Source organism: Ambystoma mexicanum, chromosome 5q (assembly GCF_040938575.1).
Source record: "Ambystoma mexicanum isolate Mex_15411 chromosome 5q, UKY_AmexF1_1, whole genome shotgun sequence".
Classification (NCBI taxonomy): Eukaryota; Metazoa; Chordata; class Amphibia; order Caudata; family Ambystomatidae; genus Ambystoma; species Ambystoma mexicanum.
The window spans coordinates 1,263,146,599-1,263,169,492 of record NC_090933.1 but is presented as its reverse complement, the minus strand read 5'-3'; the positions used below and the strand labels follow the sequence as shown (position 1 = coordinate 1,263,169,492).

General features: G+C 44.3%; 1 protein-coding gene across 3 annotated transcripts in view; it reads right to left on the bottom strand.

Annotated features, from left to right (window-relative positions):
- LOC138498002 (alanine aminotransferase 2-like) overlaps nucleotides 1-22,894 on the bottom strand; it is a 248,218-nt gene that overhangs the window by 143,239 nt on the left and 82,085 nt on the right. For all 3 annotated transcript variants that reach the window (XM_069621781.1, XM_069621779.1, XM_069621780.1), the window contains exon 4: nucleotides 10,433-10,566. In XM_069621781.1, the coding sequence (XP_069477882.1) occupies nucleotides 10,433-10,566 (134 nt within the window). The remainder of the gene's footprint in view (nucleotides 1-10,432; nucleotides 10,567-22,894) is intronic.

Below are 22,894 nucleotides of genomic sequence, written 5' to 3'. Positions count from 1 at the left end.
CGGGCAGATCCACCCGTGTAGATTGTTGGGTTGTTAGCAAGTCTCTTGTGTTGTTGCAACAGCATCTGGTCTATCCCGGTTTGGGGAGCTAGTGCTTGGGAGTGGCAGTCCCATGATCCGCTGGTGGCAGAGGTGGATAAGAGGAGTTTTGCATGTTTGCTAGGTTTTGGTAGTGTTTGGTTTGTTTGCCCGAGGTGCAGCAGGAAGTGCTCGGAAGTGGCAGTTCGAGGTTCCATTGTGGCAGGGGGGAGCGGAAGGAGTTTTAGTGCTGTTTTGTTTGGTTAGGAGTGTAGTTGTGGCGGCTGGGTCTGTCGTAAGCATGTTAGTTACGCTTGAAGGTGCAATTTTCCGGATGTTGTGGAACTTCATAGAGTGTTAGGAGGTTTCCACTTGTGGGTTGGTTTTTGTGCAGGAGGAGGAGGTGTTAGGGCTGGCCTTGGACTTCTCCAGGTGACGCTTGAGGTGTGCTTGTTTGGTGTAAGGAAAGGAGGTGTTAGGGTTGGTCCTCTTCCTGAATGTGTGCTAGGACTGATGTCATCTTCAGAATGTAGGCTGTGAGTGTGGAGTGTGAGGTTGGAATGTTTGGAGTTGAATTGGTTCTAACTCAGGTAGTTAGAATATGTGAGCCTGGGTGGTGGGAGCTAGTGGGCTCTTGTCCCTTATCCCTCTTGATCTCTTAATGGCTTGATGACATCTGATCCTGTAACTTAGAAACGAATAAAGTAACGACTAAGAGTACCTGTCCTGAGTATCCTGAGTATCCTTGATGAGTGAACCCTATGACCAAGGGCCGGTCATAACAGGACTCGTTATCCCCTGTTCCAGCCCCTGCAATGGGGGTTGAAGGCCATTATCACCCTGAATTGCCAAATCGGTCACCCGGGGTGCTAAAAAAAAAAAAGAAAAAGGATTTTTCTTCCTACACAGGGACACGCGTGGTGTCCTGCTGTAGGAAGCAAAATACTTTTCCAAGATAGCCACCATGGAAAGGGAAAGTGGAGCTCTGTACAGAGCAGGGACCCCATTCTGGGGTTGCAAGTGCAACCCCTGTTTGTTGATTTGCAACCTCTGGGCCAATCCTGCGACCTCTGGGCCAATCCACCAATTATAATCCTGGAAATGTGCCGGGGCGTGGCTAATTACAATGTGCGCCTATGCAGCCGAAGCACGCACATTGCTGGGCTCCATTTCGTTCCAGGCTTTCAGCCAGGTATCAAGCGTAGCAGTCGTGAGTCGAAGCCAGCAGATATCTGCCTTGTAGTGCAACATTGCCCCCGGACTGGGTCCCCCCAACGTTTATCAGAACCAGTTCCTGACTCTTAAGGTGAGGAGAAGTACTGAGGGACAACTTAAATATGGAGAGTCACTCACAGCCGGCCTGCGGCCCAGGTCGTGGAAGAAGCCCCACGGCCTAGCCAGACCTTGCCATGGTCCGTGAGTACATCTTCCGAGACCGGACCATGGGTCCCGTGCCCCGACATTGGTGTGTGTCCTATTAACAGGTAAAGGGCTGAGGCTGGCTGCTGCAACTAAGCGTGCTTTATTTGCGATTTGTGACTCTAAGGAATTAATTATTACGGTGTGTTGTAATCAATAGTAGCATTTTTAACATTTCGCCCTTTACATTTGATCAATTCTTAATATCTAATGACCAATTTTGGACTGGCTGCTGGGAGAAGGTTTCTCTTTTTTCGAGAATTTTCAGGAATGTATTGACAGATTACAACAGGTATTTATTTATTTATTTATTCGGATTTATTTAAAGCGCACATCAGCCCGGGGGCATCGTGGCGCTGTTACATGAGGACATACATAGTCTGGTTACCGTAGAAGGAAGGTGGTTACAACAAAGCAGTTTTCATTACAATGCACGTTACGTATCAGACATATTTCGAAACAGACGTGTGCGAGCTGGAGTGGGTGAAGGAAGGATGGAGTTAGTTGAATAGAGTGGTTTTGAGAGATTTGCGAAAGGAGTACAGAGAGGGTTCTGCTCTGAGGGCGTTAGGGAGGGCATTCCAGAGCTTAGGAGCTATGTGTTGGAAACCAATGCCGCCGGCTTTGGCTCTTTTTACAGTGGGTACTCGGAGTTGGTTGGCATGGTGGCTTCTTCTGGGACGGGTGGAAGAGTTCTTAGTTATAGTTTCAGATAGGTAGGGGGGTGCTGTATGATTGATGCACTTGTGTGTGAGAGTAAGGATTTTAAAGTTGATTCTTTCCTTAACTGGGAGCCAGTGGACAAGTCTTCTGGCCTGTGAAATATGTTCAGTTTTGGGAATGTGTAGTGCAGCGCGGAGGGCATTGTTTTGCACTATTTGGAGTCTGTTTAGGTTCTTTGACGATGTGCCTGCCAGGAGGGCGTTGCAGTAGTCCAATCTGGCTCCTATGGTAGCTCTGGCTATGGAGAGGCAGTTAGGCGTGGTGAGGTAGGGTTTTATGGCGTAGATGAGTTTGGTAGTCAGAGCAGAAGCTGAGGCGATGGCGTTGGTTTGTCTTGTCATTGAGAGTGTGGCGTCAATGTAGACTCCTAGGGTCTTGACTGTGGAGGAGACAGGTATGCTAATATTGTCGATGAGCATGTGAGAATAGTTGGGGCTAAGTTTGGTTAGTGTTTCGTTGGGGGCTAGGATGATGATTTCGGTTTTGTCTCCGTTTAGGCAGAGACCATTGATAGCCATCCAGGTTTGGATGGTCGAGTAGATTTTGAGGAGGGCTTCTGAGTCTAGGTCGTAGTCTCCGGAGAGGGGGAGGAGAACTTGCGTGTCATCTGCGTAATTTGTGTACGCTATGTTGAGGGAGTCCAGTAAGTCAAAGAGGGGTTTGGTGAATAGGTTGTAGAGGGTTGGAGCAGTGCAGGATCCTTGTGGGACACCACAGTTTATAGTGGTGGGGGGGCGCTGTCCTGGTCTGAGTACACTTTCATGGCCCTACCTTCAAGGAAGGATGTGATCCAAGTGGTAGCCTTGTGAGAGAAGTGTGCAGCATTGATGAGGTGAGATGTGAGAATGCTGTGGTCGACCAAGTCAAATGCTGCAGAGAGGTCGAGCAGAAGGAGGAGAGCAGGTTTGCCTGTGTCCATTATTTTGGTAATTTGATTTTTTAAATCTAGAAGGGCAGTTTCCGTCCCATGGCTTTTGCGGAAGCCTGATTGTCTTTTGCCTAGGATGGAGTTGGTTTCCAGGTAGTGTTGGATTTGATTGTGAGCGGCTTTGTCTAAGATTTTGAGGAGAAAGGGGACGGTGGTGATGGGGCGATAGTTGTTAGGGGAGGAAGGATCGAGGGAGGGTTTTTTCAGGAGCGGGCGGACCCAAGCTTCTTTTAGGCAATGTGGTACAGTTCCAGATGCGAAGGAGGCATTGATGAAGGCTGTAATGATGGGGGTGAGGGATTCTGAGCACTCTTTGATTAGTGAAGGTGGGCAGATATCCCCTTTGCAGGTGGAAGGTTTAATTTTTTTGAGGAGGTCTTTAACTTCCGTTTCTGAGACTTCTCTAAAGGCAAAGAGGGGTGTTTGTGAGAGAGCGTTATTGGTGGAGAGTGTGGGTGAGCAGGTGGGGGTGTTGAGGGCTTTGCGTTGTGAGGCTATTTTGTCTTGGAGAGTTTTAACTTTATTGAGGAGGGCAGCCTGGATGCCTGTGCACCAGGCTTCATCCTTGATGATTTCATCTGGGACGGAGGCCGGTGTGGAGAGTTCTTTGAATATGGAAAATATTTCTCTTGATTTGGAGCTGGCATTAATAATTCTCTGATTGTAGGATTCGGATTTAGCATGGAATATGGCTTTTTTGTAGGTCAAGGAGATCTCTTTAAAATCTTTAAGTGAGGATTGATTAGGTGCTGCTTGCCATCTGGATAGGGCTTTGCGTTTCTTGGTGCGAAGGTCAGATAGTTCTTCAGTGAACCATGAATTGCAGTGCAATGATTTTTTTCCTTTTTTTTCTTCTAGAGGGGCAATGAGATCGATGGCTTGAGTGAGTGTGCTGGAGTAGATGTTGGCTAGAGAGGTGGGGTCATGGATGAAAGGAGGCTTGAGTTCAGGGATGTCGAGGAGAGGGGCGAGGTTGGAAGCAGTGAGTTTTTTGGAGCTTCTTACTTTAGTGGGTGGGGCATGAGTTAAGGTTTTATGAGTAGGCGTGGTAGGAATGGAGAATTGAATGAGGTAATGGTCCGTCCATGGGAGGGCCGAGATGGATGTAATTGCAGATGAGCAGTTGTGATCCGCTAGCCAGTCAATGGATCTGCCTTTGTTATGAGTGGGGGCAGTAATTTTGTGTTCGAACCCCATGTTTGATAGTTCTTTGGCTAGATTTGCGGCTGCTTTGTCCTTTGGGTCAGCTAAACCAAGGTTAAAGTCCCCTAGAAGGATGCTTTTGGTGGTGCTTTTGAGGTTGTTGCCTATGTTTAGGAGGAGTTGTTTTTGGAAGTCTAGGGGTGATCCTGGTGGTCTGTAGGTGATAAAGAAGTTTATGGTGCAGTTAGGTGAGAGGGCTAGTTTAGCCGTGAGTAGCTCAGCGTTGTTGTCCCATTGTTGATTACACATTCTTAGGGAGAGGGTGTCTTTAAAGATGAGGGCGACGCTGCCACCACCTTTGGAGTTTTTTCGGTCCTGTCTGAGAATGGTATAGTTTTGAGGGAGAGCGAGGTGGATGGAAGGACTGGAGGCTTCGTGGAGCCAGGTTTCGGATATGGCAAGTAGGTCGAGATTGTGGGTGGTGATAAGGTCATTGATTTCAATGGCATGGGCATGGATAGAGCGCGCATTGATGAGAGCGCATCTTAAGTCTGGTCGTAGGGTGTGAGTGTTGGCGTTGGTGGTGTTGGGGGTGGGCGATGTGTATTTGGGGGTGTGAAGCTGGGGCGTGATAGGTGCAGCGTGATGGGTGCCAGGGTAGTGAGCGTGGACAGAGGGGTGAGTCTGGGCGGCTGATGTATGGGTGCGAGAGCTGAGTCTGTTGTTCCTAAGGAGTGCGGAGTGTGGAGTGCTGCGGAGAGTTAGGAGGTGTTTGGTGCGTGTTCTTAGTCTGTGGAGCCTGAGGTGGAGTGGGTGATGTCCGGTCGGATTGGTGGGGTAGTTGAGTGTGGAGTGGAGTGCAGACGGCGCTGTGGTGTGTATGAGGTCAGATGGTGGGGTAAGGCATGGGTGGGCATTCCGGTCTGGGTGCGTCATGCTGTAGATGGCCAGAAGGGAGAGGGCTGTGAAGGAGAGGGATAGAGAGGAAGGGAGGTGTGAAGGCGCTTTGGGGTGTGTGCCGGGGGGCTGCATTTGTAGACAAGATATGTACAGCAGAGCCACTAGTGGCATGAAATGACACAATAGAGCGGGGCCGCTAGGGCAGGCAGTTACGCAGTGGATCAGGGCCGCTAAGCAGGCTAGAAACGAATGTCTGAATATCACATCAAAATGGCTAGATTCGAATGGCAGAATATCACATCAAAATGGCTAGATTCGAATGGCAGAATATCACATCAAAATGGCTAGATTCGAATGGCAGAATATCACATCCAAAATGGCTAGATTCGAATGGCAGAATATCACATCCAAAATGGCTAGATTCGAATGGCAGAATATCACATCAAAATGGCTAGGTAGTGCCATGCATTTGTAATTGCGCTTCCTAAGTATTGAATGGGAAGGTAAAACACAGGCCCTGCTGTGTGCCTGCATTTCTTAGGCGTGCTGCATGCTTTGCGTTACTAAATCTTAATTTAGAAAACTGAAAATACTTTTTCACATTGTGATGCTTGAATCTCTCTCATGTTCAAATCACATCATGTCAAGCAATACAATAAAAATAAAATGTACTGTAGAGGAGGTTTTGAAACCAATATCCAGAAATGTAAATTGTATGTTGCTATTCAGGCAACACAATGGAATCTCTTGAACCACAAGGGCTTGGTTTTCATCTAAAATGATGCAGCAGAACAGAGATGCTAACTTTCACATTGCAATTTATTCTCTGTATGCGTTTCCCAATGTTAGGCTGACCTGACTGTTTATGGCGGCCACAGCCTGCAAGACAGGTCACTCACAGCTCGGGAGGCGGTAGAAGTGCGGTGCCCACCCCGCCTAGTCAGCCAGGCCATGCTTACCAGGGCCGTGTGCGGTCTGCTGCGGTGCCGACAGAGATCCACTCCAGGGCCGGCCGCCAGCAGTGAGTGTTGGAGCCCCCACCAGGGTGTAATTCAGTAATTGTGACCGCGAGGTGGCTAAATGATGTTATTACCATGCAGCAGCGTGACAAAACCATCACTGAATTGGGAAAGGGGAGGCGGCAGAAGGAAGCGGCAGAAAGGGAAGCACTGAGAGTGGTCTCTAACCCGTATTCACACTTTCCACGTGCGTGGATGCTAAAAATGTCAATGTCTTTCTCTGCAAGTGCAATGCAACCTGTCTTTCTGGCACACGGCCAACCTGGGAGGTTTGAAACCTACTTCATTCTGATGCCCTGATTCTATGAGACACACAGCTGTGAACAAGCCCCCGCCCGCATGACATGACGCCTTCTAACAGTAGAAGCCACCTCTCCATTGACATTATTCTAGAGGCGGTCACCATCACTGCCTGGTCTGGGCGTTTGCCTGCCCCGGGCCATGCCCAAATAATCATAAAATGGGTAATTGCAGTTCCCTATCCCTATACCGGCCTATCCGCACCTGTCCCCCCAAAATGTGACTTCGCTCTGTAGTCATGTTGAAACAACAGGGCAGATCCACATAAAGAGGGGATTTGGGTACATACACGTCCTGTGCTAACATGGGCCTTGACGCACTGCTACACATAATGATCCATTCTTGTATGAAACGTATGTCACAATACAGTGATATCGTTACCATATTTTTCTTAGTGTACTGAGGGATAATGTCTTATGATGCTCCTTCCTGTGCTGGCACATGGGGGTGGGGGTCAAATGGCATCACTTCCGGTGATGTCACGTGGGGTGTGGTCAAATGACACCACTTCCTGTGATGTTACTCATGGGGGGTGGGGCATGTGATATCACTTACACTACCCCTGGCATTTTGGTGAAATGATGTCCCTGGTACAGAGCCCCTCTTCCCTTTCCATGACAGCCTGCAGAAGGTGAAGCGAGAACCCAATGACCATATTAAACTTCCACACACCAACTGACACAACAATCTTTTACAAATCTTTTCTATCTATATTTCCCTTACTTATCTAAAAATATTGTACACAATGCTCCTATAAATGCACATATGCATTTTGCAGTGAGAGAAGTGTATACATAGAAGGGGCAGTACGAATGGACAAGTGCTCATGAGAACCCACGGGGGAAATGCCGAGGTATGCCAAGGTGGGACTCCACTTGGTAACTACTGGAGCAGTAGAGTCCCAAGGGTGGGGTGCATCTCAACCATAACATCCCTTTAACCAAGTGTTTTCTGTCAATTGAATAGATTTGTATAAGTGAAAATGTTTCATGGTGTTACATCACTGTATACACGTTATTAATAATTCCTCTTTTCACATTTATGAAAGAACTATAATGCTGCTTTAAGAAACATATTTTTTGGAACACATACGTATGTCTGTTGTTATCAGCAAGGCACGTTGGGGATGGAAATCATTGTTCAATTGCCTACGGCATAAGCCTCCACCACGACCTGAGCCAAACCAAACCACCCATACTATTCACTGCACCTACAATGCATCCTAGTTCAATGTCCACTATACCATAATAATGTAAGCAATGGCCAGTGCTCATGGCTTGTAGCCATGGCCAGTCTCCAAATCCATGGGGCATAGGCTTCGGCCATGCCGCATTCCCCCATAAGCAAATCAGAGTACACATTTGCATTTGCCGAGGGTTATGCCCACTACCCAGACACCAAATGTATATCGCTAGTTTTTCTACTTACATTTTGGGAAAATAAAACACAAGACATATTTCCAAAAACTTGCCTGCAGGTCCTTGCTAGTGCTTGCCGCGAAAGTTGGTTGTAATCTAGTCCACCACTTCAGGCTGTAACAGCGAGCAGAATATTTTTTCCCATTCAAACATACCGCTTTGGCCTCATGCCCCAATAAGCAAATTACAGTACACATTTACCCTTGCCGATGGCCAGGCCCATTGCCCAGACATCAAAGTTATATCACTGTGTTGTGTACTTACTATTTATACTTTAAAAAGAAAAATACAGGACATATTTGCTAAACCATGCTTTCCAGTTCTTGCTGGCCCTCCTCGTGCATATTTGCTGGAATCCCATCCATCGATTCAACCTGTAACCGCGCGCACATTTTTTTACCCTTTCAAACCTATGCAAGTTCGAAAAACTTTACCACATAGCCAGTACCTGGTGGACATGGCCACTTTAACCCCATTGGTCGTCCCTCGTGGTTATGGCCAGTAGCCAGACCTTATCATGACCCAGATAATCTGGCCACTGCCCATGGCCACAGGCTATACCTCAGTCACCAAAGGTATATCACAATTATTTGTACCTACATTATGACACTTGTCAAAAAAGAAAACATGGTCACATTTGCAAAACCATGCTTTCAGGTCCTTGCCAATGCTTCTTACGCGAGTTTGCTGGAAAGCCGTCCATGTCTTATTTTTTTTGAAAGAGTCAAAATGTATGTACATACAATGGTCATATAACTTAGCCTCCACTTGACAAAATCCATTCAGACTTTGCACAAACATTCAAGATTGGGTCTATAATCTTTCTGAAAACTTTAGTCCACATTCGTCAAATGGCAACAAAGTTATAAGCCATCTAAAAATGTTGAGACCTGCCCTCTAAGTAAGCCCCCTCTGAGCAAAATCCCACCAAACTTTGCAAAAACATTTATATATGTACACATTTATATCAAGATCTAAAATGTTTGGCAAACTTTTGTGCAGATTCGTCAAATGGCACCACATTTATAAGCCGTTACAATATTTTGGGACCCCCTCTAATTTTGTTCCCTCTTGACAATAAAGCATCACACACCATTCAGAATCAGGTCTAGAATGAAATTACAAAACGTCATGCAGTTTTATTGAGTGGTGCCAAAGGTATAAGCCATCCAAAAACTGATTTTCACCAACCCTGTAATGCACAAATACTCGCAGGGGCCCCGGAACATCTCAGATGTTCGCAAACTTCACACGACTGCTCCGGACATGCGGACTGTTTGTGGACATCTGAGAAGGAAAACCACCCGTTGTTTGGCCTTTTTAAGGTCATATCCCATCCTCATCACCCCTCACCTCCCCAGAGATTGTTTCATTATTTTGACAAGTGCAATGTTGTGTTTTTCAATATGTTTTTACTGCGCTGTCCGCAGACACAGGGGGCCGTCTGCGAATCCAACATGGCGGGTGTTTCCAAAAATCTGACTTACCTCACGTTTTTTATTGACCAATCAGTAGGTGGCGGACCTCACGCCGGCCTCTGCACCACAGACCGAACCCAGATATCACCAATTTTTGTGTACCTACATTTTGGTCGTTTTAAAGAAAACTAGTGGATAGATTTACACCAAATTTACAAAAGCATGCTTTCGGACCCAAGCTGCCGCTCCTGCTGCATATTTGGTGAAATTCCATCAGCGGTCTAGGCTGTAGGCGTGAGCAACATTTTCCTTCCATTTCATCTATGGGAAAGACCACAAATTATGGGACCCCCTATAACTCCCCACCCCTTAACGAAACATCACCAAACCTTGAAAGGATCAATCTGACGGGGACATATACATTATTTGCAAAGTTTCATGAGGGTTCATCCAGGGAGGTGGAAGTTATAAGTCACCCATAAAGTGCTCTTCCTATGGGTTGAGCAACTTAACCATAACTACAGGGCCCTGTAATGTACAATTCTCTAAGGATGTCTGTGCATTGGGGATTTTCCACCTCTCATAATTTATCTCTAGAAATGAGACGATGGTTGGCCCTCAGACATAAATGGAGTGACAGGACCTATGGCCATTTTATCCTTGCATCCAAACTCTAAAGCCGTCTGGATGACTATGCATGGCTTGTGGTTACAAACACTTTACAAAGATCTGTATACAAGACCACTATGTCTGTGGTATAAGGGCAGTATCTTTGTATCACTAGGTACACAATGCACATTGAATTGGCGCACATTTTATTTTTCACAACCCTCACCCGAATATTAAAACATTGTAAACCCTGAGCCATACAAACTCTTTCTGTGATTTGGAAACAAGGATACAATGACTGCGACATCTGTCACTCCATAGGGATCTGAAGCGGAAGGGGCCGGTAGGGGAAGATGCGGTGTATATACCGAACGCAAAGATACCCATATACAGGATAGCCAGCTTTATATCGCAGATACCCCTATTCTTTGCTTTTAACCTCCTATGCATGTCCTTACCCTGTACACCTTCGGTTCTCTATTTTTGCCCGCCCCCCCTCCTCCTCACCTTTCCAGCTCAACCCTCTGGAATACTCACCAGGATTGCTCGTGAGGCGCCAACTGATATGATAACATTGCTGGCTCTGGATGGGATTCCTCCGTCCCGTCGCTCAATATATTTGGCCATCTTTTCTGGCAAGTCAAACACAGAGTACTCGACGTTATACGCACCTGGGAACATAATCAGGAGGAACATGCTTTCATTTCCTTTTATTGTGCAAATGTGTTACTCGAAAGAGCAATTTGTTTAGAGACAAACCTATTTATGAAGGTTCAGGGGAATATTGTGCATGCATTTACAAAAACAATCAAGCACCAAATAGGTGTCATTTATTTGTTAAACCAAGTGTATTCAAAACTGATAAACAGTCCATAATCCACTGCACAGCCCCATATGTATATAGGGTTCCTCACTTTTTTCCGAATGGCATTTTGCTCAAATAACTTTTGGCCTATTTATTTGCCACCCTTTTTTACCACAAACCTATATATGGTACATTGGGGAATGGTATATAAAGGAGGAAGATCAGGGGTTCAAGGGGGGTGGGGCGCAAGGGGGTCCCCAACTGCATTTTGTTATGTTAATTTATACCATGCACCACTACCATTTGCATGGTCTCAAGGCGCTCACGTGGCTCTGTAAGAAAGTGGGTGGGTGGTTTAGTGAGGGAAGAGGGATAGGATAGAGGTTGTGCTCTTCTGTTGGTGCTTGCAGAACCAGGAGGAACTGGCATCTGGCGTGTCGGCTTTCTGAGTATGTTTGGATTGTGTGCACTGGGGTTATTGTGTCCGGAGGGGCAACGCCCAGTGTCTGGTTGTTTGTTTGCAGTAGTTTGTTTTTTTGGCAGTTGTGTTGTGTGTACTGAAGGCTGCACCATTAGGGCATGTGTGCTATGTGGAAGGTAGGCTCGAGAGGAGCGGGTAGCAGGGGTGGTTAGTAGCGTGCCTGTCTGATTCAGTTCTGTTCTGGTTGGATCGAAGGTAGCATTAGCTTAATCATTTCGCTTCTATTCTGCCTAGATGCAGCAGCATTGCCTAGTTTGGTACATTCTAGGATGGCTAAATTCGGTAGTGCTGTTATTTCAGAGGTAGCATTCAATGTGCCGCAGGGTTTAAGACAGCACCAGACTTTGGAGTGCAGCTAGGTCTAAGAAAGTGGCAAAACTCAAAGGACGGCTGGATCCAAAGCAGTGGCAAAATTCACCGGCCAGTTAGCCTCAACACAGAGGCACGCCTCAGGGTGTAGCAGGGGCAGATTTCCCAGGGCAGCAAGATTCAACACAGTGGTGGATTAGGAAGGACAGCAAGATTCAACACAGTGGTGGATTAGGAAGGGCAACAAGATACAATGCAGTGGTGGCTAAGGAAGCGCAACAGGTTTAAACACAGTGGGGGATTAGGAAGGGCAGCCAGTTACAATACAGTGGTGGCTCTAGGATAGGCAGGAGGTTTGAACACAGTGGTGGCTAAAGATGGGCAGCAAGAATGACCACAGTGGGAGATTAGGAAGGGCATCACGATTCAACTCAGTGGGGGATTAGGAAGGGCACCAAAATTCAATGCAAGGGTGGCTAAGGAAGGGCAGCAAGATTTAACAAAGTGGGGGAGTAGGAAGGGCAGCAAGATTCAACACAACAGTGGATTAGGAAGGGGATCAAGATTCAACACATTGGGGGATTAGGAAGGGCAGCAAGATTTAAAATGTGGCTACATTTGGAAGACGGCAGGTTACAAAACAGTGGTCAAACGTTCACAGGGTAGTTGGGTTAAACACAGTGGCGACTGCTTACATCAGGGGGGGGAGAGAATAGACAACTCTTCTTGCTTTGCCGGCAAATACAAATCAAACATGTGCAGAGCGGCAGATTAATAATAATCTGCCGCTCTGCAATGCTGAGCTTCTGCGGCAGGGCACGTCCCGATTTACGTTATTTTTCTAATTTTCTGCCATGTAGAGTGCGTGGAGCTTTTAGCTCCACGCACTCTACGCAATCATCCTCTCATTTAGGAGGCTGGCAGGTGGATGGAGGGGTGGCCCGCACTTTTGGTATTGTGTGCAAACAGCGCTCCAGAGTCTGAGTCCTCCTGGAGTCTACTCCTACCTCCTGTGCTGGCAGGCCATGCAGCATAGCAACATGTAGGTTGTGGATTGTCATCAGCTGTTTGCCAGCCAATGACAATCCATGTGTCGGTGGAGTTAGGTCATGGGCACACAGTGTGCCATGCCTTCATCTCATTCTGTCTTTGTAGCCCCCTTGCTGGTGTGGTGGTGGACTTCACGCGCCCATCTGCCCACCCAGGTAAATCCACGTGTGCTGCCTGCTGCTGCAGCCTGCCCTACCCGACGCCGACGGTCTGTCCCCAACTCCAGTCTCCAAGGTAAGTGTTGGGCTTGCATGCTGTGCTGGTAATTAGTGATTAAGTTAAGTAAACGCTTAGTCTTCATCATGCAGACTAAGTTTCCTTAACTTTTAATGGCGGCCGCTGGCGGCATCAGTCGGCCTACATCTCACTGCGAGATGCAGTGCCAAAGTCATGGCTCGCTCCCACCAACCATTGTGCCTGCCGCCCCCCCGCCCCCGGTCTTCACCAGGATTGCTGGTGAAGGTCAGGCGGCGGTCCACGGGCAGGCCTCGGGCTGCTGTGCACAGTGCTCCGGGAGACGAGCACTGTGCACAGCAGCCCAGGACCGCTCTCCGTCTCCCTGAGTGACTCTGCAGTCCAGGAGGAGGACTAGGACAGCCCAGCCCAGGAGTCTGGGCTTGGCTGGCCTGGTCCTCCTCTGGAGTCCAAGGTTACAGACATTGAAAAGTGTTTTTTTCACGGGGGTAAGACATGCCATTTGCAACTGTGGACCACTTTTTCATTGGTGCCCGAGACAGTGTTATGCCCCTGGCCGAACCTGTTGTGAAATGCATTACATGATATGTACAAAAGTCCATTTAAATTTAAAAATAGGAATTAATCTGAGTTAAGATGCAAACAAATGTAAAGACTCGGAAAAGGGCATCAGAAGTGTGAGGTATGATGAGCATTGAACTCAGCTCTCTGTGTAGCTGGCACTTCAACCCACTACTGAATTCACAGGGTACACAGACATACCTACAGCTGGCACAGGAGCCCCGAATGTATGGTATGGTCAATGGTGCCAATAACACGCAGATGACACACAGATCCCTGCAGTAAATATGCCACAACTACAACTGATACGCGTTCATATGTTTCCATGCATTCATTCTTTTCAAAGTGTATACAAATGTCAAAACTGTTGACTTTGCCAATGGTTTATTAAGTAGGTGTAAATGATGAAACGGTTAACGTTAGGTGTGAAAAGTGGACGGTAGTTTATCAGCTTTGTTAGGCGTGTTGCGCTTCAGTGTGTCCTCCTTCGGCAGTTGCCATCCATGCTGGTTACTACCGCGTGGTGCAAGAGAAAACACACTGCATAGCCCATCAAGAAAACATACCAGGAAGCCAGGTACACCTGTGTTAAAAAAAAGGGATTGGCATTGCCTTGCTGTGATTTCATGTTTTTGGACGTCACTTCCTGTACATCCCAAGTAGCCAGGTACACACCATTAACTAATATGTACTGGCACTGCTTTTTGGTGAATTCAAGTCTTCTGCCATCACTTCCTGTATATGCCAAGGAGCCATGTAAATCCCTGTTAACTAATAGAGATTGGCATTGCTTTGTAGTGAATTCAAGTCTTCTGGCATCACCTACTGTATAGCCCAGGTAGCCAGGTGCACCCCCATAAATAAAAGGGATTGGCATTGCCTTGATGTGAATTCATGTGTTCTGAGTCTAGGACTTAACAAAGATGTTTGAATAATACTCCATATCATTTGGGTCATCACTTACACAGTCCTACGCACAATTTATTCTTTTGAGGTTAATGAGGACTTCTGCTCCCAGACAGCATTCATGTTTTTTCTAGAGAGCAATGCCACCACTGAGGAGCCATGAACTCTCTCGAACTCTGTTCTCAAGATAAATACAAGTAGATCAGAGAGTGGCGAATGGGTGATATTTGTGTAAATATACTGGTTCCTTATTATGGATTTCCCAGTGAGCCAGGCAAAGTATTTAACTTCATCCGCACCACTGGTAACCTGTGTACACTTAGGCAAAAGCAGCAGATTTTAAAATTTAAACAAGAAGCAAATCACATGTAGATAAGTAAAATTATAAAAAAAGAAACTATGGTCAGTCAGTGGGTGGGTAAATAACCAAGCAACACCTACAAGCTGTCTGTTCCTGCTCATATGCCAATTCTCCCAAGCTGAGCAGGGAGAGGTAACTTCAGAGAATTTGGAGGAAGGGCAAACTTACTTGTGTGGGGGTATCTACGCAGTTAATGCTCTCCTTCATGTCTGAAACCATTTTCGTACTGCTCTCAGCCTATGTTGCCCTTTCTCAGATCATTCTCTCGATTTCTCTAGACAGACCATCCAAAACACCTTTCATGAACAAATCCAACCAGTCCAGGTTAATTGCGGAACCAAAAACATCGGACTTCAACCTGCATAGTGCACCTGCCAGATAGTTCATTGCAGTGACCATTCTCCAGAACGACAAGCCAGGTGAGCTAAGACAAGTCTTAGGTAGGGTTGGGTGCTCAGCATTAAAATAAATTAGAAAAGAAGCCCATGTTTGTAAGTGGTGGGTTAAATCAGATGTACAGTACAGACTAAAGAATGGTATCTATGGCTAGCTGAGATGGTGGCATGCAAAAATGGAAAGTCATAAGACATATAATTAAAAAGAAACTGCAAATTGGTCAAACATAAGCAAACGTATTGTACATTTGGAAATTGATTTTGCAAGGATAGGATTGGGGTGTCTATTGCCACGTAGCTGATGATGTCCTGGTATCTTCCAGTTGAAAGGTATGCAGTGATTTCAGTTTTATTTTAGAGCTGAGAAATCTCACGACCTTTGAAACCTCAGAATGCCTTATTGCTTTCCGAATACTCCCAGTGCTTGGGAGGGGTAGGGCGATGCAGTCGGAAAAATCAAACTGCATTTCTCCCAACATTATAAAAAATTAATTTTTAGAACAGTATGAAAAGAACAAACTTGCCTAATTTCTTCCATAAGCATACATGTGCCAAGCAAGCTCCAATGCTGGCTGGTGTCACAGTTGCTAATGGGCATGTATGTTAACTCATGCAGATAGAATCTGCAATTAGACACAAGTCAGCTGTACTGGTCAATGATAAGTACAGTTGAGTTGGGTATTAATTTCAGATGTTATCTGTGCCTAGTATTGACAAATTATACTTCTGTATTATGAAAGAGCATACCTTTGAACAATTAATAAATGATCCCATATAAAAATGTACATCATATTTTGCTTATTAACAGGTGTCACTCTTGCTGAAAATGAATTTGGTGGATCAATTGCTCACAAAACCATTTTCCGGACTTGCACACAGTGAAAAACTGGAGGTGAAATGACTAAGGCCTGATCGGCCCGATTTAACAATTGAACAGTCCGCTAAATATAAGGGAAAGGCATACACATGCACATTTTCCATGGTTTGGTATGAAAAGAAGACATGGCTCACTGGTAGTGTTGCTAAGCGGTCCTTGCTCTGCTTCCCCTGCCTGTTGTTTGGAGGTGAAACTGCATGAACAAAAACAGGAGTCACTGACTTGAAGCATTTGTCAGAAGAAAGCAAGAGACATGAATCGTGCAAATCTCATATCGAGAATATATTACAGCTGCGAATTTTGGGAAGTGTAAACATTGCAACACAGTTGGGCGATGGCTATCGCTGGAGCGCGATGAAGCCTAATGAGGATGTGGATAAAAGCTGATACATCTTGTCAAAGTTAATCGACTGTGCGTTTTTACAGTGCATTTGAATTGGCTTCACGTGACCATGATGAAACTGAAGATACTTTGAATCCTGGTGTATTTAGAGCCTTGGTGGATTTTGTATCCAGCATAGACAGTGCAATGGAACTGCGTTTACAGAATGCAACAGTATTTAAGGGCACTTCAAAGACAATTCAGAATTAGTTGTTGGACTGCATGCTCACATTCACTAGAGAGTTCATTGTAGAACAGTTAAAACGCACAGATTATGTAGCTATTCAGGCAGATGATACAACCAATGTTTCCACTAAGACTCAGTCTGTGCTCGTCTATCGCTACATTGATGAACAATACAGAATTGTTGAAAGGTTTTATGGATTTACTCATCTGAAAGACTCTAGTGCGCAGGCAATTGCTACTCCCATAATGGAAAAATTGGACAAAGTATTCCCTGAAGAATGCCACAAAAAAAGTAATTGCGCAAACATATGATGGTGCGAGTGTAATGAGGTGGGTGGCTGGTGGAGTCCAAAATAAAGTAGCTGAAGTGTATCCAAGTGCCCATTATGTACATTGCTATGCACACCAGCTTAACCTCATCATGAGACAAGCTATTTCCAAAATATCAGGAGCTCGAATTTTCTTTACTGAGATCTCTGGCTTCTGTACATTTTTTTCTCATTCTCCAAAAAGAACCAAAGTTCTAGATGCGGTATCAGATAAAAGACTTCCCAGACAATCTTGCACTCGCTGGAGCTACCATATTCGGGTGGTAGAAGCCATATATCTGTATAGGGTTGCACTCCATAGATGCTTTGCAATCATTGAAAAACGGGATGATTTGGAGGGAATTACTGTGCATAAGGTCCGAGGTTTCAATAGAGCTCTGAAAGAGAAGGAGTTCCTTTTCTTCCTTTTTTTGTTCAATGACATAATGCCCCATGTTAACATTCTATACAATCAGCTTCAGAAGCGATATATTGATTCTTTGTATGTGCAGAACGCTACTGCAACGTTTATCAAGTGCATTGGCAGAGTATGTGAAAGCACTGACAATTTGGAAGCTAATCTTCCACCAGAGGCAACTTTTGCAAGTCGCAATATAAATATGACCACTTTAAATCATTTGGCAAAATAAGTATGTGATATCATAGTTATACAAGCCCAAGAATGCTTTACATTTACTAAACACTTGGAGGGTGCCAACTTGTTGCAGAGTGACCTATTTCAAACACGTGGACAGTCTTTTCCCAATAATGCACTGACTGCAACTGTCCAAGCGCAACCCATGTTAAACAAGGAAAGACTGCACAGAGAGCTTTCAATTGTTTATGAGAGACTGGAATTCTGTAGTGCAAGTGGGGACATTTCTTTATTAAAACTGTTAATCAAAAACATGGAGGGAGCTATGGTGTGGTGGGAATTGAGAAAAGTCGCTTGGTCAGTCCCTAACTTCCGCGTTATGGGAGACTGCTTGTCGATTTATGCCTGATATGGTTTGATGTAGCTTTGGGTTGGCTCTTGTAAATTTGGTTCGAATTGTTGTAGAATATAAAGAGGGGCAGGTTCTCATCACGGCGTTTCATTATTGTGATACACTACTGGCCTGACTGTAATTTGGCAGTCAATATGAACTAGTAGCCGTACATTTTCATACTCACGAGGATATGGGAACATGTTGTGGCAATGATTTGAGGAAAAAGGGTGGACTGTTACCTTATTTGACTATGTATTATTGTATACATTAGGCTTAGAGTGCAGGGTGAGCAGTGCTGAACATAGAGCATGGGGGTATATGATAGGAAGGCTAGTGTTGACAATAGTTTGTATACTTTAATGGTTTCATTTATATAAGTATATTGTGCCAGGTTATTTTTGTACTTGCCATATTAATTAATTATTATATTGAAACATGTAAGATATTGTTTGTAGGCTCTTGACTAGGAATGGCCCGAAATTGCTCCTAAAAAGTTAGCATTTTTGGGGGTATATGAATACTTCCATATGGCAAACTATTTAGAATGGGATAAGGGTGGGAAGGGATGGAATATAGTTTCTAGGTTGGTGAAAATGATGATTTATACTAACTCTATGAATGTTGGATATCATATGGACACTTACTGATGGGAATATATGGAATGTGATTAAAGGTTGCATTAGTCGTGAAAACATGGTAATTATATCTATGTTGGAGTGCAATTCATGATGTAGAGGAGTGCAATTGATGGATGGTGGGATTGGGAGTGATGAGGGGGTTTTTCACAAAGTTTAGATAGGATAGGGTAAATGTTTATTGTTATATTCATATTATATAGGGCATGAGGCATAGGGTTCCTGGTGGACATAGTTCAGAATACTGTATTTGATGTACATATTAATGCTTATTTTGTGTCTGATGTTTATCAGACTGGAAGTGTTATGCGACGCTTACATTTTATGTTTGTTTGTCTTTATATGTGTCTTTTGTTGGTGCGTGTACCCTTTCCTTACTTGTCAGTTAATGTTTTTGAGACCCTCCCTCCAGAATATGTTGATGGTAGTATGATTAAATTTAGGCTGAATGTAGTGTTATGGCTCCATTGACTTTCATTTCATGGAATGTTAAGGGAATTGGTAATGCTGTGAAAAGGCGTAAGGTTTTAGCAAGGTTGTGGAGGAATAGGGCTGATGTAATTTTCCTTCAAGAAACCCATTTAAATGAGCAGAATGAAAGATATTTGTCCACCTCGAGATATTCTCAGGTAATTTCGAATTGTTATGATTCTAGGTCTATAGGAGTGAGTATTTTGTTTAGGAGGGGTCTACCGATTAAGATTGGAAAATCGGTTGTAGATGAAGACGGTAGAATTCTGTTGCTTGACGTGCTATATGATGGTAAGAAAGTGATTATTGGAACTGTATATGCGCCATGCTCACCGAATACGTCTTTTTTCAGTAAATTGGGCTCTTTGATAGATGGAATGGAAGGTGCGTCATTAATTCTGGGAGGTGACTGTAATATAGTGATGAATAGTAAGATAGATCGGAAGTCTGAATGCAGATATTATAGTGAAAAGATTAGTGAGGAACTGAGGACGTTTGTATTCAAATATGGGCTAATAGATATATGGAGAGTACTTCATCATGATGAAAAACAATATTCATTCTATTCACCTGTACATGATTCGCACTCAAGAATCGATTATTTTTTTATTAGCAGTACTCTTAGTGATCAGGTGGTGTCCACAAACATTCTGGAAAGCGGTATCTCCGATCATACTCTATTGGATATGCAGGTCATTTTGAGGACTGTGAGTGACAAAAATAGAAGATGGAGAATGCAAGCTAGCGCACTAAAGGATAATTTGGTTACAGTGGGACTGGATGAATTTTTCACTTATATTTTGAAGAAAATTAAAATTCAGCATGGGATTAGGTCTGTTTGGGACTGTTTTAAGGCAGTATTAAGGGGGGAGATGATAAGTAGAACGGCTAATGTAAAGGAACCGATTTGGTTACGTATGGAAAGGGAAATGTGTGCACCATATGGACTAGGGAACATTTATAGTATGGATAAATTGCCAAATAAACGTTTAAAACTGATACCGGTGGTGGCAACTAGACGGGTGATAGGGTCGTGGTTTAGAGAAAATGGGCAGGGCTATGGCTTTAGCCTGGATGCTTCTATATGGTATAATGAAACTTTGCAAATAAATAATAAATGTCTTAATTGGATTAGTTGGATAAATAAGGGAATTCTGAGTCTGGGAGATGTAATGGATGGAGATCAATTGTTGAGTTTTGAGGAATTGCAATGTAGATATGGTTTAAGTCATAGAGAAATGAATAGATACTTGGCTTTAGCTTCCATGATTAAATTGAGGATAGATATAGCTGGTGGTTCTGTTGGGAAAAAAACAGAGATTAGCAAATTGCTGGAAGGTCAAGAATATTGTGTGCGGAGACTTATATACAGTTTATGCCTATTGAAAAGAATCTTCAATTAGCATGGGCTACATTGAAAGAACATTGGTCACATGATGTTGGTAGGGTTATTTCTGAAATGGATTGGGGAGACATTCTGAGGGTGAATTTGAACTTGGGTGCGGACATGGGTTGTTGGAAGGCTATATTGGACACCGGTTAGATGTTTAAATTGGGGCTTCAATCCAATGATTTATGCTGGTGTTGTGATATTGGTAGAGTCACTCTTCTACATTTACTATGGGAATGTCCGAGAGTGCAATTGTTTTGGAAAGATGTCCTGGATAGGATTGATTTAATTTTTGGAGTAACCTTGCAAAGGTCCGCAGCAAAAATAATTTTGCTCTCGCATAAAGAAAGATGCGTGCGTGCTCAGAAACATACTTGCTGGATAGACAGAGCTATAATGGTAGTGATTAACTTAATTCTCAGAATCTGGAAAAAAAGAAAAAAGCCTGATGTTGATGAGTGGTTAACTGAGTTACAAGTTTTATCACAGTATGATAAGATTTTGTTTGAAAATAAAGATAAAATAGGAGACTATAAGTTGTGGGGGCCATTTATGGTTCTTTATGATTGATATGATATTTGGGTTGTTCTAATGGATGAGGAATCTATGGGAGGAGATCGAATATGGTGGAGGTGTGTGTTTTTTTTTCCTTCTCGTTCTTCCCACTTGTGTTGTCTTTCGTGTTGTTTTATGTATACCTGTCTAAGTATTATGTTTCACTGGATATAGTTGATTTGGTGGACTAGATGATATATGATGATTAACATATTCGGTACATTGGTTGTGTTGAATTCATGTGAAACATTAATTACTTATGTAAAGTTGTTACTGTTTATTGCAAATTTAATAAAGTGTTTAAAAAAAACTGTTAATCAAAAACAATCTCGAAGAAGCATTTTCTGAGACAATGCAGTTATGAAAAATTCTGATTACTACACCCATGACAACAGCTGAGTCTGAGTGCTGTTTCTCCACGCTGAAGCGAGTTAAAACATTCTTGAGAAACACAATGATTGAGGATCGTCTGAATGCTTTGGCCATGTTGTCTATGGAAAAAGAACTTGAGATCCCTGACTTCAACACACAGATATTTCCATTTATCTACACTGTTAATGGTATTGTATGCACTTACTCTGCCTGTGCAGACTTGTATCGCTCAGAAATTCAATGGCTCTGAATGACTGTTGTTTTTGCCCCTTGTCCCCTCCCTCCTTGGGCGCTTTGAAACACTTGCCTTGTGTATAGACACTTTACAAATAAACATTATCATACCATACCATGCATAAGGCCATGGTTGTGGCCTTACAAATGTCAGTAAACCAGTCAAGAAAAAACAAAAGGTTCTGGCCTCTCACTGGAAGTAGAGTTTAGGGCTTTCATATTTACAATGTTAGATTTGAGGATGAATAGAATTAAACATGTTGATTCTCCTTGCCGTAACAGTTCCAGTTGTTAGAATGGTTCTTTGAAAAGTGTTGTTTCGAATTGTAAAACGGTTAGAGATCTCAGTTTTGTAGCCATTGGGCCTCATTCCGAGTATGGCGGTAAGGGATAGCGGCCACCGGTAACGAGACCGGTGGCGGTAATCCCTTACCGCCATACTCCAAGTTCTCTCTGCACCCTCGCCCTTAACGCCTGCTTTGAGCAGGTGTTAAAGTCGAGGGCGCAAAGGGGCCTCCAAGCCAATAGCGGTGACCGTAATGAACGGTCACCGTTATTTGCATCTTCCCCATTCCCATTGAGCCCTATGGGGGCTCATTTGGGAATGGGGAAGAGCCTTGGTGAATGGGGAATTACCGCCCCGCCAACCTTGGAATGGGGCGGTGATTCCGCCATCCACCAAGGCACTGCCGGTCCGGGTACGGCGTCAACCAAGGCGTTAATAGCGCCATTGGTTAGCGCCGTACTCGGAATGAGGCCCATTCTGTCCATCTTCTGATTTTCAGTTTACATGATGCTCTGAACATCTGAACGCATCTTTTTTAACTTCTCTTTCTTTGTTACAAAGGTTGTGCCTCGGGTATGAGTTGGTCAATTCATTTGAATGCTAGGTTTCACCTGGACATCTTTGCACACAACAAAGTAAAGAAAATGGGCGGCAGAACAACGCTTCACATCATCACATACTCAACACATTCTAAATTGCAGATACACGGTCTGCTGATGATGCTATGCTGCATTTTTTAATGGAATATTGCTTGTTATCAGGCCTAAGTTAAATAAGCCCAATGCCACTCCCAACCCTCCCAGCACTGACTGATCAGCGCTGTGACGAACAGGAGTACAAAGATGAGTATGGGCAAAATGCCTACTCAGCCCTCACACTGCTACAAACCAAAAGGCAATGCAATCATAAAGATAAAACAGGAACAGTTCAGAGATGAACAAGTTACTTACCCCTGGTAAAGTTCTTTCGACTGGATGTTCCTCCCACGTATTCCTCACCTTTGATATTCGATATCCAGCTTCAGCTGCTCCAGAAAATAATTTCGGCAGAGGGCGCTGTGTGTCGATGGTGTTGAATCGATGTCCCTCTAAGGCCTCTGTCTCGAGGATGATGTCATTGAAGGCACATATAGCATGCCCAGCACCCGTTGGCATTAGTTCTGTTTCTTCTTACAGTAAAAATACCTGCATAACCACGGGAATGAACGTACTCAGCCTTGAAGGAACGAAAGCTGTAATAGTATGGGAAATT